The sequence below is a fragment of the Neoarius graeffei genome, chromosome 6 (genome assembly GCF_027579695.1).
Source record: "Neoarius graeffei isolate fNeoGra1 chromosome 6, fNeoGra1.pri, whole genome shotgun sequence".
Taxonomy (NCBI): domain Eukaryota; kingdom Metazoa; phylum Chordata; class Actinopteri; order Siluriformes; family Ariidae; genus Neoarius; species Neoarius graeffei.
This window is the reverse complement of record NC_083574.1, coordinates 93,138,078-93,157,510: the sequence shown is the minus strand read 5'-3', so window position 1 is coordinate 93,157,510 and position 19,433 is coordinate 93,138,078. Positions and strand designations below refer to the sequence as shown.

The 19,433-nt window shown below is 41.3% G+C and overlaps 1 protein-coding gene across 1 annotated transcript; it reads right to left on the bottom strand.

Moving 5' to 3' along the window:
• Positions 1-14,549: 14,549 nt before the first annotated feature.
• LOC132887584 (general transcription factor II-I repeat domain-containing protein 2A-like) lies at positions 14,550-17,115 on the bottom strand. The gene is made up of 2 exons (XM_060923048.1): positions 14,912-17,115; positions 14,550-14,798 (listed from the first exon to the last, which is right to left on the bottom strand). The coding sequence occupies exon 1, from the start codon at positions 16,796-16,798 to the stop codon at positions 14,918-14,920; it is 1,881 nt and encodes a 626-aa protein (XP_060779031.1). The 5' UTR covers positions 16,799-17,115; the 3' UTR covers positions 14,550-14,798; positions 14,912-14,917.
• Between the last annotated feature and the right edge of the window lie 2,318 nt (positions 17,116-19,433).

The window sequence follows — 19,433 nt, the reverse complement described above, 5'->3', positions numbered from 1 at the left end:
CACCCATGCTGTAATACACTTACACTTATTGTTCATGCAAACACTTTTCATAATCACTGCCCATCTGCTGAGGCTTTGTTAGATTTGTGCGTTTAGATCAGAGCTGTTGGACCAGCTGATCCGAGACCCAGGATTTAACACATGTGAGACTGACCGTTGCTGCTCTTTATAGAGAGCGTGCACGTGATGTCACGAGGTCACGTGATATTTGTTTATCTGCCATCTTGGACAGCATGGCCACGCATAGAACTTAGACGAACCCGTTCTAATTATCAAGTGTGTGGGAGTAGATCTTTCGAGAATGGTTATATCTTGTTCAGCATTTGGTTGTACCAATAGACAGGGCCAAAAGGAGGGCCCGTCATTTTATAGATTCCCCACAGACGAGGAGAGACGCGCAAAATGGGTGTCCGCTGTGCGAAGAGAAAACTGGTATCCCAGTTCTACCAGCCGAATTTGTAGTGAACACTTCATATCAGGTAGGTGTAATCTGCTAATTCAATACTCCTAGGACATCTGTTAAGTTGATTTTCGGATGGAATGATAACTGCATAGTCGGTGATTTGTGATTTTTTTTTTCAGACAAAAACATACATATTTACAACCCTGTCATTATCTGGAACTGAGTTTAGATTTCGAACATTCTTACGATAAAACGTCCTGCATAGTCTCTTTGTTAGGACTGGGGACTGTCTTGGCCTCTAGAGGCTGCTGTTATTGCTTTTCTTGTCATGTTTGTTTTGGCCTCTAGAGGCCGCCACTGTTTCTGTGTTTTATGTTTGTTGTTTTCCATGTGTCTTGTGCCCCGCCTAGTCCTCATTAGTGTCACCTGTGTCCTATTTTAGTTTGTGTATAAATACCTCTTCAGTTTGGTCCCTAGGCACGGAGTCTTTGTGCTGTAATGCTTTTCGTTAGAACCTCTGTCCTGTGTCCTTGCTTTTGCCCTTGTGTTTTTGGCCTTTTGTTTTCTTGTTGGATTTTTCACTTAACCTTTGGTATCTTCTGAGCGTTTACATTTTTGCCTTTTTCTTATTTGGTCTTTGAACTTTTGGATTTTCTTTTTTGATCGATCTTCTGAGTGTTTTGCATTTTGGATTATACTTTTTGTTTTTTGCCCCAGAACCTCTGGATTATACTTTTTTGTTTTTGCCCTGGATTGTAAATAGTGTATATAGTGTAAATAAACTGTGTTTGATACTCTACTTTCGCCTCACGCCTCTGAACTTGAGTCATTCCCTTGGTGGCCTAGTGGGGGTTTGCTGGAATATGACACCAGCGAACCAGGTTCGAATCCCAGCTAAACCCTAACACTCTTTATGATAAACGTCTTAATGCCACTTACCCGTGAGGTTATCAAGTAGACATTCTTCTTCGGAACCTTCCAGAGGTATAGTTGGGATACCCATCCTGCAACAAAATATTTATAAGCTTCCAGGCTCTTGTAAGCTTTGAGGGCTTTGCCAGTGTAACACGATTCATGATTAACAAGAAAATTGTAAATGTCGTGGTAGGCCAGATCGGGCAAATCGCCGGCACCGCAGCTCTGAATTTCCCTGAACAAGGATTGCGGTAAGTTGTACGGATCTGCAATACCCAACTTGGAACACTTTTCCACGTAATGCTGCCTCACGTCACCTTCAAGATGCTGAACAAACTTAGACAAGTTATCGCGCGATGTAGATGGGGTATTTTCCGAATTTTCTTGGGGATTACTCCCTGGATCCATTACGCTCGTGCAAGGTAAACAATCCTGAAGCTGTCCAATATGGTGGAGTAAACACGGACGGGTCACATGACTGCACATCCTCTATATACACACAAACATTCCCATGAAATGTGTGTGTACTTGTACTTGCTACATATTGAGGGCCGGAATATGTTTTTTTACGAACAGAGTGCGGACATTTTTGGGAAGCGAAGACATTTTGGCTGGTCCTTACTTCTTCAAAGGGCTGTTTGAGGGTTAAAGTGCATATCATGGGTAAATTCAGGAGCAAGATCAATGCAATTCTCCTATTTTATATTAAACTTTGGTCAAATATCTGTAACATTCTGCATTCTCTGCAATTTTTTTACCTTGCGCAATACCAGAAAAATTCAGTTGAAATCAAGCCATTTGAGGTGAATTGGTCCGCCTCTGAAAAAACTTGGCATTTGGATTTCCTGGGAAACATTGATTTTCGTGACGTCGCGTGCGGGACACCTCCTTCTGAATCCTACGTCAGCGCTGGTTTGTTTATGAGAAAACGACCTGGTGGTTTTCTGCAAATTTCTTCAACATTATCGTGTAATTATTAAAATGGTTAACAGATGTATCGTAGGAGGGTGTAGCAACACCAATCATGATGGGATTAGTACTCATCATTTCCCACATTGCGCTCAGGTGACAATTCCATATTTCAATGCAAAATCACTCGCTGCTAAACTTGGTCTACACAGGCTGTGCACTGAAACCGTGCAAAGCTCTCTCAGCCTGCTGGCGCTTCCGCAGGTGACGTCACGAATCTGGCTCCAGACTCCCTTGGGATTTTTCCAGACGCGTTTTATTTTATTTTTTTCTGCTGTAGACAGATGGCCTTGTGCAAAATTACCCTTCTGGATGAGTGTGTAAAGGGACATTCTTTCATATAAAAAATAACAAAATTGGTCCAGGATATGCACTTTAAGATTTAGTTTTAGGGTTGAGGTTAGGGTTAGGGCTGAGGTTAGTTGTGATGGTTAAAAGGGAACTGAAGTCATTTTTAAACTTGCTTTATTTCTTAATTAACGTGTTAATTACGTTTTCGGTTTTAGTAACCTTATATCATGACTCGTATTGGCAACTAACTGCAATTAAATATTATACTTATCGGCCTATTTGGTTTTTAGCCGTGTTGAATTTAGTTCGTTTGGTCGATGGCAGGCGTCGCTTATCCACGCGATCTTCACGAGACTTGTGCGAGACTTTGAAACGTGAAGAAGTGTCAGCCAGGCGTCAGTGCCACCATTTTGAAAACTGTTTTCCAAACGAAATATTGCACAAAAACAAATTTAAATGGTGATTACTGACTACTTTTTTCAAACTTTCCTGATTGCTATCAAAACAAACAAAACTTCCGGCTTGATTACATCAGCATTCGAAAGAGGGCGCATGCGTCTTTTTTTGTGGTCGCACTGAAAGAAATCAAATTAAGTCTCAAATTTGATTTAATTAAATGCAGCGGCAAAGAAGAAAGGATTCAGCCTTGATTTAAAAGAACTGAAAGCTGCAGGGACTTTGTATTGATTAATGTGTGAAATGCGCTCAGTATAATATGGATTTATCACACAAACACACGCATGTATTTATTATTTTGAAACCCACCAGCCGACTGATCTGGCACGTTTTAATTGTGCGACAGTAATGACGTAAATACCAGCGCGACGGAGTAGTGTCCCAAAGTGTTTTTTCATTTTACCAATGAGCTCACTGTATGGTCCTCTATAGAGTAATTCCCTATATAGGGAGTAGTGAACGAGTGAGCGATTTCGGACACAGGGAGCGTTGGCAGATGTTGATCACTGATTTCCATTGTACGTTTTACTTCCATCCTACGATGTCTCACAGAGGTCTTAGCGAATCTCGCTCATAACTTGCTATAGCAGAGACAAAATAGCAATCAAACATGCATTCTGATATTTAATAAAATGAGATAAATAGAATTTTGATAATAAAAAAATTTGCCTTCAGTTCCCCTTTAAGGTTAGGGTAAGGAGCGAGGGAAGTTATTATGTGAATGAGTCCCTGCAATTATAGAAGTGTGTGTGTGTGTGTGTGTATACTTGTACTTGCTACATATTGAGGACCGGAATATGTTTTTTTATGAACAGAGTGAGGATATTTTTGAGAAGCGAGGACATTTTGCCTGGTCCTCACTTCTTTAAAGGGCTGTTTGAGGGTTAAGACTTAATTTTAGGGTTCGGGTTAGAATAAGGTTGAGGTTAGGGTTAGGGTAAGGGGTGGGATTAGGGTAATGGGTGGGGTTAGGCATTTAGTTATAATGGTTAAGGTTAGGATAAGGGGTGAGGGAAGGTATTATGTCAATGAGTCCTCACAAAGATAGAAGTGTGTTTTTATATACTACTGAGGACTAAATGTCCCCACAAGGATAGCAAAGTCTGACAATTTCAACCTTGTGGGGACATTTGGATGGTTCCCACAAGGAAATTACTGTTGTGTTTTTGATACAAAAAGAAAAATAAAAGACCCAAAAAGTTTCCTTTTCATTACCGAGGTTAGGGTTAGGTGCGGCACGACATTAATTAATTGTGTGTGTGTGTGTTGTTTACTTTCTTTTCTTCCAAATGTGTCTCTGAACAGGTCATAAAAGTAGAGTCTGTCACTATAAAGCTATCCTAAATAGTAACAAGATGTATTTAATCTATAATTCAAGACTTATTTAGTCTATAATTCTGTACAAAGTTACAAATAATATCTTATTAATGCACATTAACCGAAGCAGTGAAGGCTTTGATTTTCTTTTCTTTTTTTAAATCTCCAGTGTGTTTACACGACACTGATAACTCCCTGTAGTGTTTACGTCACCTGTGCTTGGACCAACGAGGTGCAGACCTTCACATGAACTAAGTACAGACCAATGAACATTTCGCTTAACAACCACTTTATTGCGTCATTTCAGTCTCGCTTTATATTTAAAATCAATATTTATGTTGCTGTTTTCATTTTGAGTCCAAATCAAATTCAAAGTGCGTTGCATAAAAGATCAGATGAAATATAAAACAATAAAGAATATGTATCAGAATTAATGCTAACAATTAAAAGTGAATCAAAATACAAATAAAAATATAAAAAAATAATCATCACAGTGACGTTAAATAGTAAAATATTGTAGTACATAAAAAATGAATGAATAAATAACAACATGAAATTGTTAGAGCGCATATCTCCGCCAAGCTACCTGTTATCAAGATCAAAATCATATCACTTGAATTGAGGATAATACTAAAGCTGTCCACCAAATTTCATCCAAATCTGTTCAATACTTTTTGAGTTACATTGGGAAAAACAATGGGCGGCACGGTTGTGTAGTGGTTAGCACGGTCGCCTCACAGCAAGCAGGTTCCGGGTTCGAGCCCCGTGGCTGGCGAGGGCCTTTCTGTGTGGAGTTTGCATGTTCTCCCTGTGTCTGCGTGGGTTTCCTCTGGGTGCTCCGCAATCCAAAGATATGCAGGTTAGGTTGACATGGGGGGGGGCTGAGGTGCCCTTGAGCAAGGTACCGGACCCCTGACTGCTCCCTGGGTGCTCTGGTGTGGTGTGTGTGTTCACTGCTTCAGATGGGTTAAATGCAGAGGATGAATTTCACTGTGCTTGAAGTGTGCATGTGACAAATAAAGGTTTCTTCTTTCTTTAAACAAAGAAACAAATGGACGCGAAAACATAACCTCCTCCAACAAAGTTGGCGTAGGTAATAAAACAATCCACTATTGCTAGTTTTTAATAACTGAAAGAAAGAAAGGACAACTTTATTCATCACACACTTGTGAAATTTCCTCTCTGCATTTAACCCATCTGAAGCAGTGAACACACACATGCACACCCAGAGCAGTGGGCAGCCATGCTTACAGCGCCCGGGGAGCAGTTGGGAGTTCGGTGCTTCGCTCAAGGGCACCTCAGCCCAAGGCCGTCCCATATTAACCTAACCACATGTCTTTGGACTGTGGGGGAAACCGGAGCACCCGGAGGAAACCCATGCAGACACAGGGAGAACATGCAAACTCCACACAGAAAGGCCCTCGCCAGCCGCTGGGTTCGAACCCAGGACCTTCTTGCTGTGAGGCGACCGTGCTAACCACTACACCACCATGCTGCCCCAATTGTGATGTTATACAAAAACTATACGGACACTACACTGTTACAGACAGGAAATACAAAGACTGTATTGTATTGTATTGTATTGCATAGTGTTGTAGTCGAGTCAACAAACCTCGAGTCTGAGTCCAGTCTCAAGTGCCTAGTGTTCAAGTCCAAGTCATGAAAAAAAATTTCAAGTCGAGTTCGAGAACAAGACTCCAACTGTGCTATTTGATGGTGTCTGTTTCAGCTCCATTAACATTAATTTGTTTCTGAACATGGTGTATGAACAGGTGAATGTGCTTCTCTTTATCAGGGTGTGAAGTATTCTGTCAGAGATGGTTGGGAGACAGATGTAAGTGCAGAAGGTGGGTTTATTAATACAAGTGAAGACGGTAAACAATCCAGAACAGCAGGCAAAACCTTAAAACGGTGAAACAGGTAATAGGTCGACCGAGGCACAAACAGGTTATCGTAGACTCGGCAGAATCAAAGACGAGAAACAGGAAATCAGGGATCAGGAAACCAAACAAGGAAATAAGGCTCAGTAATGTGTCAGCAAGGCAACTCAATTCTTCACAAAGTACAGTGGTGCTGGAAAGTTTGGGAACCCTTTAGAGTTTTCTGTATTTCTGCATAAATATGACCTAAAACATCATCAGATTTTCACACAAGTCCTAAAAGTAGATAAAGAGAACCCAGTTAAACAAATGAGACAAAAATATTATACTTGGTCATTTATTTATTAAGGAAAATGATCCAATATTACATATCTGTGAGTGGCAAAAGTATGTGAACCTCTAGGATTAGCAGTTGATTTGAAGGTGAAATTAGAGTCAGGTGTTTTCAATCAGTGGGATGAGAATCAGGTATGAGTGGGCACCCTGTTTTATTTAAAGAGCAGGGATCTATCAAAGTCTGATCTTCACAACACATGTTTGTGGAAGTGTATCATGGCACAAACAAAGGAGATTTCTGAGGACCTCAGAAAAAGCGTTGTTGATGCTCATCAGGCTGGAAAAGGTTACAAAACCATCTCTAAAGAGTTTGGACTCCACCAATCCACAGTCAGACAGATTGTGTACAAATGGAGGAAATTCAAGACCATCGTTACCTTCCCCAGGAGTGGTCGACCAACAAAGATCACTCCAAGAGCAAGACGTGTAATAGTCAGCGAGGTCACAAAGGACCCCATGGTAACTTCTAAGCAACTGAAGGCCTCTCTCACATTGGCTAATGTTAATGTTCATGAGTCCACCATCAGGAGAACACTGAACAACAGTGGTGTGCATGGCAGGGTTGCAAGGAGAAAGTCACTGCTCTCCAAAAAGAACATTGCTGCTTGTCTGCAGTTTGCTAAAGATCACATGGACAAGCCAGAAGGCTATTGGAAAAATGTTTTGTGGACGGATGAGACCAAAATAGAACTTTTTGGTTTAAATGAGAAGTGTTATGTTTGGAGAAAGGAAAACACTGCATTCCAGCATAAGAACCTTATCCCATCTGTGAAACATGGTGGTGGTAGTATCATGGTTTGGGACTGTTTTGCTGCATCTGGGCCAGGACGGCTTGCCATCATTGATGGAACAATGAATTCTGAATGATACCAGCGGATTCTAAAGGAAAATGTCAGGACATCTGTCCATGAACTGAATCTCAAGAGAAGGTGGGTCATGCAGCAAGACAACGACCCTAAGCACACAAGTCGTTCTACCAAAGAATGGTTAAAGAAGAATCAAGTTAATGTTTTGGAAAGGCCAAGTCAAAGTCCTGACCTTAATCCAATCGAAATGTTGTGGAAGGACCTGAAGCGAGCAGTTCATGTGAGGAAACCCAACATCCCAGAGCTGAAGCTGTTCTGTACGGAGGAATGGGCTAAAATTCCTCCAAGCCGGTGTGCAGGACTGATCAACAGTTACCGCAAACGTTTAGTTGCAGTTATTGCTGCACAAGGGGGTCACACCAGATACTGAAAGCAAAGGCTCACATACTTTTGCCATTCACAGATATGTAATATTGGATCATTTTCCTCAATAAATAAATGACCAAGTAAAATATTTTTGTCTCATTTGTTTAAATGGGTTCTCTTTATCTACTTTTAGGACTTGTTTGAAAATCTGATGATGTTTTAGATCATATTTATGCAGAAATACAGAAAATTCTAAAGGGTTCATAAACTTTCAAGCACCGCTGTAAGTGTGTTTTCACAGTTTCTATATAGGTGTGCTGATTGCGCCTTAATCCCGTGCAGGTCCGAGTCATTTACGGCGCGAGCGCAAGAGTCTGCTTGGCACACATGCTGTCCGGAGCGCACCCAAGAGTCTATCTGATGCACGCACCAAGGTGCGCAGGTGTAACAATCTTACACGAAATTAGTACAAAAATGAATTTAGATATACAGTAAATATCTTATGCCAAATTATTATGGCATGTTACAAAAAATAAAGAAAAAATCCGAGTCCTTGTCTCCAATTTACGAGTCCGAATGTAGTTAACGCACGAGTCCAAGTCCAAGTCCGAGTCATCAGTGCTCAAGTCTAAGACGAGTCACGAGTCCTTAAAATTAAGGCATGAGTTGGACTCGAGTACTACAAGCCTGGTATATATATCATTTATTCCATGAAATTGAGTTGTACGAGTGACTTATGTAGCACCGAGTTGTCGATAAGCCATGTATGATGAGATTGAGTGGAATAACTGTTTTATTCTATCCACATTCACTGGATTTTGAGAAACAGAGCATTTTTATTTTTATTTCTTGCAAATCTGATCAATAAAAACTTTATACAAAATGTCTGACAAAATAATTTCCACTTAGAATGTAAACAAACCAGCAAAATGACAGGAACAATTTGTGAAAAAGGAGATAATAATAATAATAATAATAATAATAATAATAATAATTATTATTATTATTGTTAGTTTTTTCTTTTTTATCAGACATCTAATTTTTTAGGTTTGTTTACCTGACATGTTTCGACGTACGACTGTCGTCTTCCTCAGAGTGTCACCGGATGTTATTGGTGACGCATCTTTTATCAGCTGATGTTTCCGAAGGCGTGGCCTTCCTGTCTGGATTGACAGGTCGGTCACGCCTTCTACTGTCAGTTCGTCCCCTGCAAGATGGCACTCCAGGTGTGGGAGAGCATGTATGCTCCCTCATCTCGGTTGATGGTCCTCGGACTTCGCTTACGGATCTCCATGGCCTCCCTGATCCAGCGCTGATGTTTATTATCTTCTGTGCGGATGACTCTGGCATTCCCCCAGTCCATAATATGATTTTCCCTTTTGCAGTGATCTGTTATAGCTGACTTATAATTTTCCTGTTGTGCCTTTTCTTTTATTGTTCGGGTTTGTCTTGTAGCTGTCTCCTTTTCGCACTCTTTCTTATGTTCATTTTTCCTTGTGTTGAAACTCCTTCCTGTCTCCCCAATGTAAGTTTTATTGCATAATTGGCAATATAATAATAATAATAATAATTATCTCATCTCATTATCTGTAGCTGCTTTATCCTTCTACAGGGTCGCAGGCAAGCTGGAGCCTATCCCAGCTGACTACGGGCGAAAGGCGGGGTACACCCTGGACAAGTCGCCAGGTCATCACAGGGCTGACACATAGACACAGACAACCATTCACACTCACATTCACACCTACGCTCAATTTAGAGTTTGGAGACAGGTTTCACCGAGTGGCTATTATGCGCGAGACTTCATATTAGCCACAAAGTCAGGAAAATCTGTTCGTAAAATTACGTTATAATGACCAAATACAATGAAAAGTATTTTTCCAGTCTCCCTGTGAAAGGTAATCCCATGTGATCTCGTTTGGACGGTAAACCTGTTGGTACAGTTAAACGCAGCACATGAATGAGGCATCTTTATTCTCGGCTACTGTCTAGACGCTATACCAGAGACGGCTGAAGAATCTCCACTTTGCCACATCCAATATGGCGGCGAGGATGACGTATGATTCTACGCAGAAGGCGGCGTCTATGTTTATATGTCTATGACTTCACGGTTTTCGGGATTCTCGCAATGCGGTGTGCGCATGATCAAAAGTGGAACGAAGTCTCGCTACCACAAGATAACGCGCGATTTCATAAGACTCTTTACTGGCTGTCTGTGGTGTACAGTACGTTTGTAAATGTTATGCATTCTTTTATCATCGTGGGAATTGATTATAGCTCTAAATAAATATTGAAGTTTTTTTTAAAGAATCCGTATAACTTTATTTATACGCCCGTATACTACGTTTATTGAATCAAATCCGTATAAAATACAGACATTCCGTATAGGTTGACATGTATGCATCTCTGAAGATGCACGAAGACGACACACTCCTGCCGCGGAGCGGAGCGTGACAAAAATAAAGATGGCGGATCTCGTATCGAAAAGGTGCATTTTACGAACAATTTCTTCACAATTCTGGGTAAAATATGAGTAATAAAATCGTTAATTTGTATCGAAAACGTACTGGCTCGCCCGGGCCACTGTTTGGCCAAATTTAATGGCCCGAAAGATGTAAAAAACATCGCCGGGCCATCGGGCAAGTGCTAATGTCGAGCCCTGGCTTGTGTTGGCACATACGTGAATCTTGGCAGGTATAACAGAACCTCCTTCTCCTTGAGTGTAACACATGGCAATTACTTTTATAATAAATTCATCAATCTGCTGTTTATACAGTACCAAACGAAGCCATTCATCCACGCTATGTTATTTCAAACACCACTGACTAAAGAGTGTTAGGGTTTGCGTTAGTGGCTGTGGATGTGCTTAATAAAGTTCTACTGTACTTTCACATTATCTGTTTACCTTTATTGATACCACAGCGCTGTTGAGTTCTTGATTCTGATTGGTCAGAATTTTCTATAACAGCAACTCTGACAGATGCAAATCCATCCAGCTGCAAATCACAGGTTTACTATATATTAATGCAGTTGTTCTAATACATTATACACTGCAACCGTGCTACAAAGTACTCTTTTAGTATGAACTTTCGCATATAACAAACTAAGTTTGTGTCCCCACCTTTAGTGACAATGAGTTGGAGTCTTCCAAAAAAAAAAAAACAATCACTGAGTCATGCGCTCCTCTTCCCACCAGAGACAAACAATTCTTGGGTTTCACGTGACGTCACATCCGCCTCATTAGTTATTCAAAACTTTAGCTGGTGGTCGACCAAAGCTCAGTCGATAAAGCCTTTGTACGGAGAAGGTTCATTGTTCGTATGAAAAACGCCTCACGCTTGCGTTGTTTGAATCGATCAAACCATGAAACTGATAAAAGTTTCTTCAGGGTTCCTCGTGAACTAATAAAAAAGGGTGAACGAGCACAGGATTTCACAAAAAGACGTGGAGAAAGGTGGCTTTCGAACCTCTCGGTGAAATCGAAGGGAGTCGAGTCGAAGCATGCTGGAGTTTGCAGTGATCACTTGGTGAAAGGTTTGTATTTCGCTCTCAGCTCTGTCCTTAGTGTTTTCCAAGTACTTTTCTTGCTATGTGTCGTTATGTTATGGTACTTTTTTGTAGTCCCGAAGTGCTAAAGTCCCCAGCTGTTTCTTTGTTTCCTCCTCACGAAGTCCATATGCATGAAGGTCGCGACAAAATTCTTCCCCAGCCGTACAGTTACAATGCGCCGTGATCACTTCTTCTCCGTCTTGTTGAACTAAGATCCAGGTCTTTAAAGGGGTTTCTGATGATCTTTGTGAATGATTTAGCTGAGAGATAAGAGCCAACACAAGTGAGAATCAAGCCAACCGTTGTTTGTTTACACTTTGTTGTAAAGACGTGAACGAAAAGCTTTAAAAAAAACATACTTAGATGGGAAAAAACAATCCAGGATTCATTGGGCAGCGACTTGATAGCGAGGTCCTTTACCCAGCCACGTACAAAAAAGTTGTAAGCCTCCGTACTCTTCCACGCTTTCATCTGTTTTGTGGTGTAGAAGGACGTCTGCAACACCAGATAGTTCGAGATGTTGGGAAATTCGACTGAAGGGTAGTTTTCCAGATCGTATGACAAATCCTTCTTTCCTCAACTGTAGGGGTCGATTCCATTGCACATACAGTAGCAATCTTCAAATCAAATCAAATCAAGTTTATTTGTACAGCGCTTTTAACAATAAACATTGTCGCAAAGCAGCTTTACAGAATTTGAACGACTTAAAACATGAGCTAATTTTATCCCTAATCTATCCCCAATGAGCAAGCCTGTGGCGACAGTGGCAAGGAAAAACTCCCTCAGACGACATGAGGAAGAAACCTCGTGAGGAACCAGACTCAAAAGGGAACCCATCCTCATTTGGGCAACAACAGACAGCCTGACTATAATATTAACAGTTTTAACAGGTGTAACCCTCAACTGTCCTCATGGGGCCGTCCTTCACAGGAGTGGGGCGATAAAACTCCGACCAGACACTGGGCACCAGGATGGATCAAGCAGGTCCGAGGGGCAGAAGAGGCCAGCATCTCAATCCCAGGATCAACATGTAACTCAGAGGGACAGATTGGGGGGGGGAAGAGAGAGAGAAAGAAAACACAGGTTGTTAGGTATGCCCTAAAAATGACAAGTATTAAATCTGTGTGGTAGGCTCGCAGAGACGAGAGTCTTTACATCAGGCATAACACACAACAATGACATGTTAATATGGTAAAAAATATCATGACCTGCTCTGGCTGGATGCTTGATTGGGTGATGGGAGCACACTCCTCAGCAATGATGAGATGCAGATGGGACCCTTAGGGCTGGCCAAGACAATTCAGTTACATTTCACTGGGTCTGGGACATGCGACAGAATGTCTGACGGCCGATTCCCTGCAGGCTACGATAGCCAGTCGAGGTCTCCACCCTCTCCACCAAAAGATTTCCTAAATCTTCTCAATGTATCTAATGCGAGCAGTGGCTTCTAGATTACGAGCGTACTCTGATAACTTATCGCTAGTTGTTTGCACTATGGCAGCATTTAGACCACCAGCTAGTTCACTTCTGGTAAAACTTTCCGCTAAGAAAAATCACGTGACTGAAACCCAAGAATAAGTAATCAAGTCTACAGTCAAGTTAACAATACATGTTAACACCATAAAACAAAGGCGTAACGAGCCTCACTTAGGTGTCGATCACTAACAATTATCAAGAACGCTGATCAAAGGATCGATAAAAGAATGAAATGACTGCTGATACCGCTAAAATTAACGCCTAGTTAAAGTGTCCTGGTGGTGTTTTTATACCTCCCGCCCTACCCAGTCCTGCAGCACAACATAAATGACATCATCGATGTTTTGCAACACATGAATGAACTGAATGGTGATGATTTAATAAACATCGCAAGTCAGTGTTTGGACATTGACACGATATGATACACCGGTAACCTCCGTCACTTCCATAACAGATGAAGAAATCAATCATTGTCTCCATTCGTGATCCTTTAAAGGCGTCGTGCGGTAATTTCAGCAATCAGGCTATATCATGTGTCAAAATGTCGGGTTTGGTGGGTTATTCAAGCCCCTCGGTTTCCCGCGATCTCAGTGTCACGATGCGCCCGCTACAAGCATTTAAAATTGACGCGCACAGCCAAATTTAGGCAGCCAGCCGTTAACTAGGTCAACTTATGTGTGACGTCATACCAGTAACCTCCCTTGGGTGATGCTGGCCTGTCGCCATGTTTTCTCTATAGCGTGCGTTTAGCAGAGTTGTTTACATTGCGGATTTTGTGGATTTATTCAGTTTGTGGATAGTTTTGAACACTCAAAACACTATGAAATGATGTATTAATATTCTGTGATACAAGATGCCTAATCGGTGTATTGTGTTTGGCTGTAACAACGAACACTGAACACTATTTGTGACTGTTGTTATCAATGGGTCTGATTTCAAGGTCATGGCTAGGTATTGATAGAAAAAAAATATTTTTTTAAAAACACATGTTTTAAGTGTTTCTATGTATCAATCATTAATTGGACAAAATGATTTTCATACATTTATGTATTTGTCATATCTTTCTTTGTCACATGAAGTGTTGTCTTGATAACACATGTGTCACATAATTTTAGCAAATGGATGACAGAAGATTAATTGAAAGATTTATGCCACAGAGCTGCCTTTAACTAATAATTATCACTTATTACTGACGATTGTGCGTTTACTAAACAATACAATACAAAGCTCAATACTCCCAGCCTATAACATACTGAATATCAAGTTAAAATCAACCGCAATAAAAGGAAAATGATGAAAACTGGAATATCAAGGGGTCTACTGTATCAGAAGGCCCACTGCGTTTCGCGAGATCGCAAGCTGTCAAGTTGCTAGAATTCAATCTTTCTAGCTATACTTTCACCCCCTACAGCAGGGGTGCTCACACTTTTTCAGTATGCGAGCTACTTATAAAATGACCAAGTCAAAATGATCTACCGACCCACAGAACCGTGTGTTATTTTTAAATTTATTGAAGATTCTTAATATGTACACTCTATGCTTATGTACCTTGCATAACTGCATGAGCCAATATTACAACAAAATAAGCTATGAACATGTTTTTGTAATTACCATATAATAATAACAACAACAATAATAATAATACATCTGTTTTTTGTAGCTCTTCATGTGTTATAGGAGGATCAACACACACACACACACACACACACACACGCACACACAATAATAATAATAATAATAATAATAATAATAATAATAACGATAATAATACATATTTTATTTAGCTTTTCATTGTGCTCAAAGACAAATGGCCTTTGCAAGAGGATCAAAATACACACACACACACACAGACACACACACAGACACACACACAGAGAGAGAGAGAGAGAGAGAGAGAGAGAGAGAGATAAATGTGAAGGTCAGTCCTATCTGAGTTACGATGTCCAGGGGGTGGGAGTTCCAAAGGGTGGGCGCAGTGATGTTGCTCTTTCTCTGTCCGGTATTTGATTGTGATGATGGGGGTGAGGAGGTTAGCATCTGCAAACATATAATGAACACATGTACAATGTGTGTCAATGTACATTGCATAACTGCATTAACCAATTTTGCACAGCATTTAACAAATAACTTATTATTAATATTATTATTACCTGAGTTTAATTTGATGACTTGCACTGCATTGAGTCGGCCAGGGATGCGTAGTCCGGACGGTAGCTGCTGACAGCCAGCCTCAAGCACATTTCCAAATGTTCATCAGTCATGGTGGAACGATACTGGGACTTGATGATCTTCATGTGGGAAAAGGCTGATTCGCACAGATAAGTTGAGCCGAATAATGCAGTCAGGGAAGTAGCACATTTCCTCATGTTGGGGTACTTTTTCTCTGTGAGTAAGTTCCAGAAGTGTCCATGAGCTCTGGCCTTCAGCTCAATGTCAGCTTGTAGTGATAAAATCTCATCTTCCACTCCAGATGAATTCAGGTGAAACAGTGTTGCGATTTTTGACGCAAGTGAATCAATCTCGGCATCTTCTTGAAACGGATAGCACATGAATGTAGCCACTGGCTCGAGTGTAGCAAAGTCTTGGAAACGTCTGTCGAACTCGGACAGGCAGTTGTCAATCTGCTCTGTGTAGCGTGCGCTGCTTAGTTGCGCACAGGCCTTCCCTTGCGTCTCCAACTCTGACTTCAGGTTCGGGAAATTTGCCAAATCATGGCGCTGAAGCTTTGAGGACAGATGTTTGATTTTACGTTTGAAGGCATTGACTGAGCTGATCATGTCGGTCACCGTTTTGTCTTTTCCTTGCAGCTCTTGATTAAGGTCATTCAGCTTGTTTGTAAGATCGGTTAAAAAAGCCAGATCTAGCAGCCACTGTTCATCATTCAGCTGTTTGTATTCTGCATGTCCAGTTTCACGAAAAAACTCCTTGATTTCTGGACAGAGCTCTCGGAATCGTTGCAAGAATTTCCCGCGACTAAGCCACCTCACGTCAGTGTGTAGCAACAACTCAAAGTGGTCGCTGTCAGCCTTCTCCAGATGTGCGCGGAATAGCCGTCTTTGAAGTGCTTTGGCTCTAATTGAGCAGGCGATCTTCGTCGCCACGTCCATGATCTCTTTCATGTTCAGCATCTTCGCGCAAAGTGCTTGTTGGTGGATTATGCAGTGGTAATTCACGAAGTCTGGGAAAGCATCGTCCTGTCTGCACTTGGCAATAAACCCATTCACGCGACCAACCATTGCGGGGGCTCCATCCGTGGTGATGGACACTAATTTGTACAGTGGGAGCTGAGTGTTCTCGATGAAGTTTTTAAATGACAGAAAAATGTCCTCTCCTCGCGCATGTTCCTTCAAGGGAATCACTGTCAATAGCTCTTCCTTTGCCGTCATGTCGCTGAACACCATACGAATATAAACGCATACCTGGGCTGTGTCACTGACGTCCGTAGACTCGTCCAACTGCAGTGAAAAGCACTCGCAATCTCCGATGTCCTTCCACATCTGCTGGGTTACATCCTCAGCCATGGCTTCACAGCGCCTTGTAACTGTGTGTCGTGAAAGTTGCAGGGCTTTGATTGAAGACATTATTTCGGCCTTATTTTTAAAATCTCCAAACAACGACTCTGCTGCTTCAACGAATGCCTCTTTCATTATCTCTCCCTCTTGGAATGACTTCATGTTTTTCACGATGACACGACTCACTCTGAATGAGGCTTCGGTAGCCGCTTTAGCTTTCGATGAATGCTGTGTGAAAAGTGACTGCTGTCCGGACAACTGCGATTTCAATTCCTTCACCTTCCTCTTTCTTAATTCACTTTTCGGTGGGAAGTCCGCCTCGTATTTCCCATGAACTGTCCGAAAATGCCTCTCCACATTTCCCTTCTTTGGAATAGCAATGCTAGACTGACAGATCAGGCAAACGCACTTCGAAAAGGACATAGTGAAAAAAAACTCTTCCTCCCATTCAATATGGTAGTGATAGGTTTTTTGCTTCTTATTTGGTAGGCCGACATCTCCCCCACTCATTTTAGAATGGCTCATTTTTTTTTTCTTTCTTTGATTCCGCAAAAAAATAAAAGACGTAGCCTACTTAACAAGTTTGTTGTTGTGCTGCACTTCGCACTGTCGTTTGAGTGGTAACCTAGGCAACAGGGTGTGTCTGATAAAATCTGTTGACTTGTGATTGGCTGCCCTGTACATCAATCAAGTGATGGAGTGGCTGATAGGCTGCCTGTCCCCATGTCACGGTTAGGCCTACTAACTAGCAAGTGCAGGAGGAACAGGGGACTTTTTTTTTTTTAAGTGGTCTGCGATCTACCTATATTGGCCTCGCGATCGACTGGTAGATCGCGATCGACGTATTGAGCACCCCCGCCCTACAGCTATCAGTATTACACATAATCATAGATTAATCACACAGCATTCTAATTCAAGTGAAAATGGTCTTTAAAAATACACACAAGTAGTGATTTAGTCAGAGAAACCAACCAAAACAAGTCTTCAAGTCGCCGGTCTTCTTCATTCTCGTCGTCGTCAGAACTGTCCTCATTTTCTTCTGAAGATGAGCGCTCAGGTTCAAATCTGTAAGGCTGGATACCACCAGGACATTCAGCTGTCAAAATCTCTACTTGTGGGCCATTTTCTTCTTCTGTATCGGTAAAATCAAAGCTAATTTCCTCAGCATCGCTCCTATTTTCTGGTGTGTCCGCCATTGCAACTGCACCGAGTGGTTACTGGTATGACGTCACGCAGCTGTTCCATTGACCGAGAAGGGGCGCTGCGAATGCGGGAAATTTCAAGTGATGGGCATGACCAAATAAGGACTGATTACAACCGCGGGAAGCTTTTAAAAAATCGACGGTCAATTTATTTCGAATCTCGAAAGCATTCTGGTGCAGAATAATGCGACTTTTATCGCCACTGCGTGACGCCTTTAACTCAGTTGGTGAACTGACTTGGAAAGAGAAACCTGTGATCAGGAGAATGTGCGTAAAATTTCGCATATAACACGAGTGTTTGGTGTGACACATGGGTCCATTTCAGTATTACGAACTTTTCATTATAACAAACTATTTGGACGTCGCCCAAGCAAGGAGTTTGTTATAGCAGGGTTGCAGTGTAGTAACAGCTCATTCACAGAAGCTTGTCACAGTCAGGACAGTGTTCAGGAAAGAGTTGTTTCCGCTTTGTGTCATTAGAGTATCTGGCCATAAGGCCGATGAACTGTTGCCATGGCGTGGCGTTCGCCTGTCCATTGTCCACAATTCAGTTAAATTGTATCTCCTCCGTCAGGTCTCTACGGATTTCCGTTCTGATTGTTTTGTTTGAAAGAACTCGTCACTCTGCACAAAACATCGTTGTTGTTTTGTCAATTTTTTTTGCGAACGAGTTACTAATTAGGCCAAATTAACAAAGGCCTCTCCCTAGAATTGTATCTCCTCTCTGATTTCTCATCCGATTCCAGTTCTGATTGATGTTTTGGGCAGATCTTCCTTTGAAGAACAAAACTTGGTCGTTTCTTTGTTGATTTTCCCGTTGTAAACAATTTGTTTACAGCTTTGTTTATTCTCAGTTAAATCGTGTCTCCTCCCTCCATCAGTCCTCAATGGATTTCAGTTCTGATTGTTTTATTTGAAAGAACTCGACCTTCTGCACAAAACTTGATCATTGTATTGTCAATTCTTTGTGAACAAATTAGTAATTAAGTCAACTTAACACATTTTCTTCTGACTAGAATTGTATCTCCTCTCATTTATCATGCAAATTCAGTTCTGATCGATGCTTTGGGTCGATCTTCTGTCGGGGAACAAAATTTAGTCCTTTGTTGATGTTTCTGTTGTGAACAGTTTGTCGTGGAGGTTGGTCCTCTCTCACATCATCACATTTCAGTTCTGTTTGATGTTTTGGTCATCGGGGTTGTTTTGATGGCAGGCCACGTGAGCGACTACGCCCTTGACGTTCTGGTTTTATCATATGTCTGTGAAGATTCTCAGTCATCCAGGTACATAGTAATCTGTGGTTGGTAGAAAAGAGCAACTGGACTTGCTTGAAGATTCTTGAAAACGTTTCGCCTCTCATCCGAAAGTCTTCCTCAGTTCTGTCTGACTAAAAGGGAGTATCAGGTATTTATCCTCTCATGGATCATCATAGAATCAGAATCAGAATTCTGATGGCTGCATTGTAGGTGGCTGATAAAAGATGTCTTAGGCTACATCCACACGACAACGGCAACGAGATTTTTTTTTTAGTGGGTAAAAAAAATATCGCGTCCACATGGGCAACGAATCAGTAAAATATCAGGTACATATGGCAATGCAACGCTTGCTGAAAATGATGCAATACACATGCCACACCTCTACGTGCGCTGTAAGACGGTCCCATCGGAGACACCAGAACAATAGAAGAAGTAGGACGTATGCGCATAAACCCCTTCTTCTACCTGGCGTGAAGCACTCACAGGAACAAGCACACAACAACAAGAAGAAGATGGCTGCGACTACGCGAGGAAATCGTGCCTTCTGTGTGTACAAATTAGTTTTATTAGTGTGCATAGTTTTATATAACTTAATTTTCTTATTGTGTGTGAACATTTTGAAAAGCATTTTTATATAATTTATATAACGTTTTATATTGTGTGTGAACATTTTGAAAAGCAGTCTTATCCAATAAAAAAAAG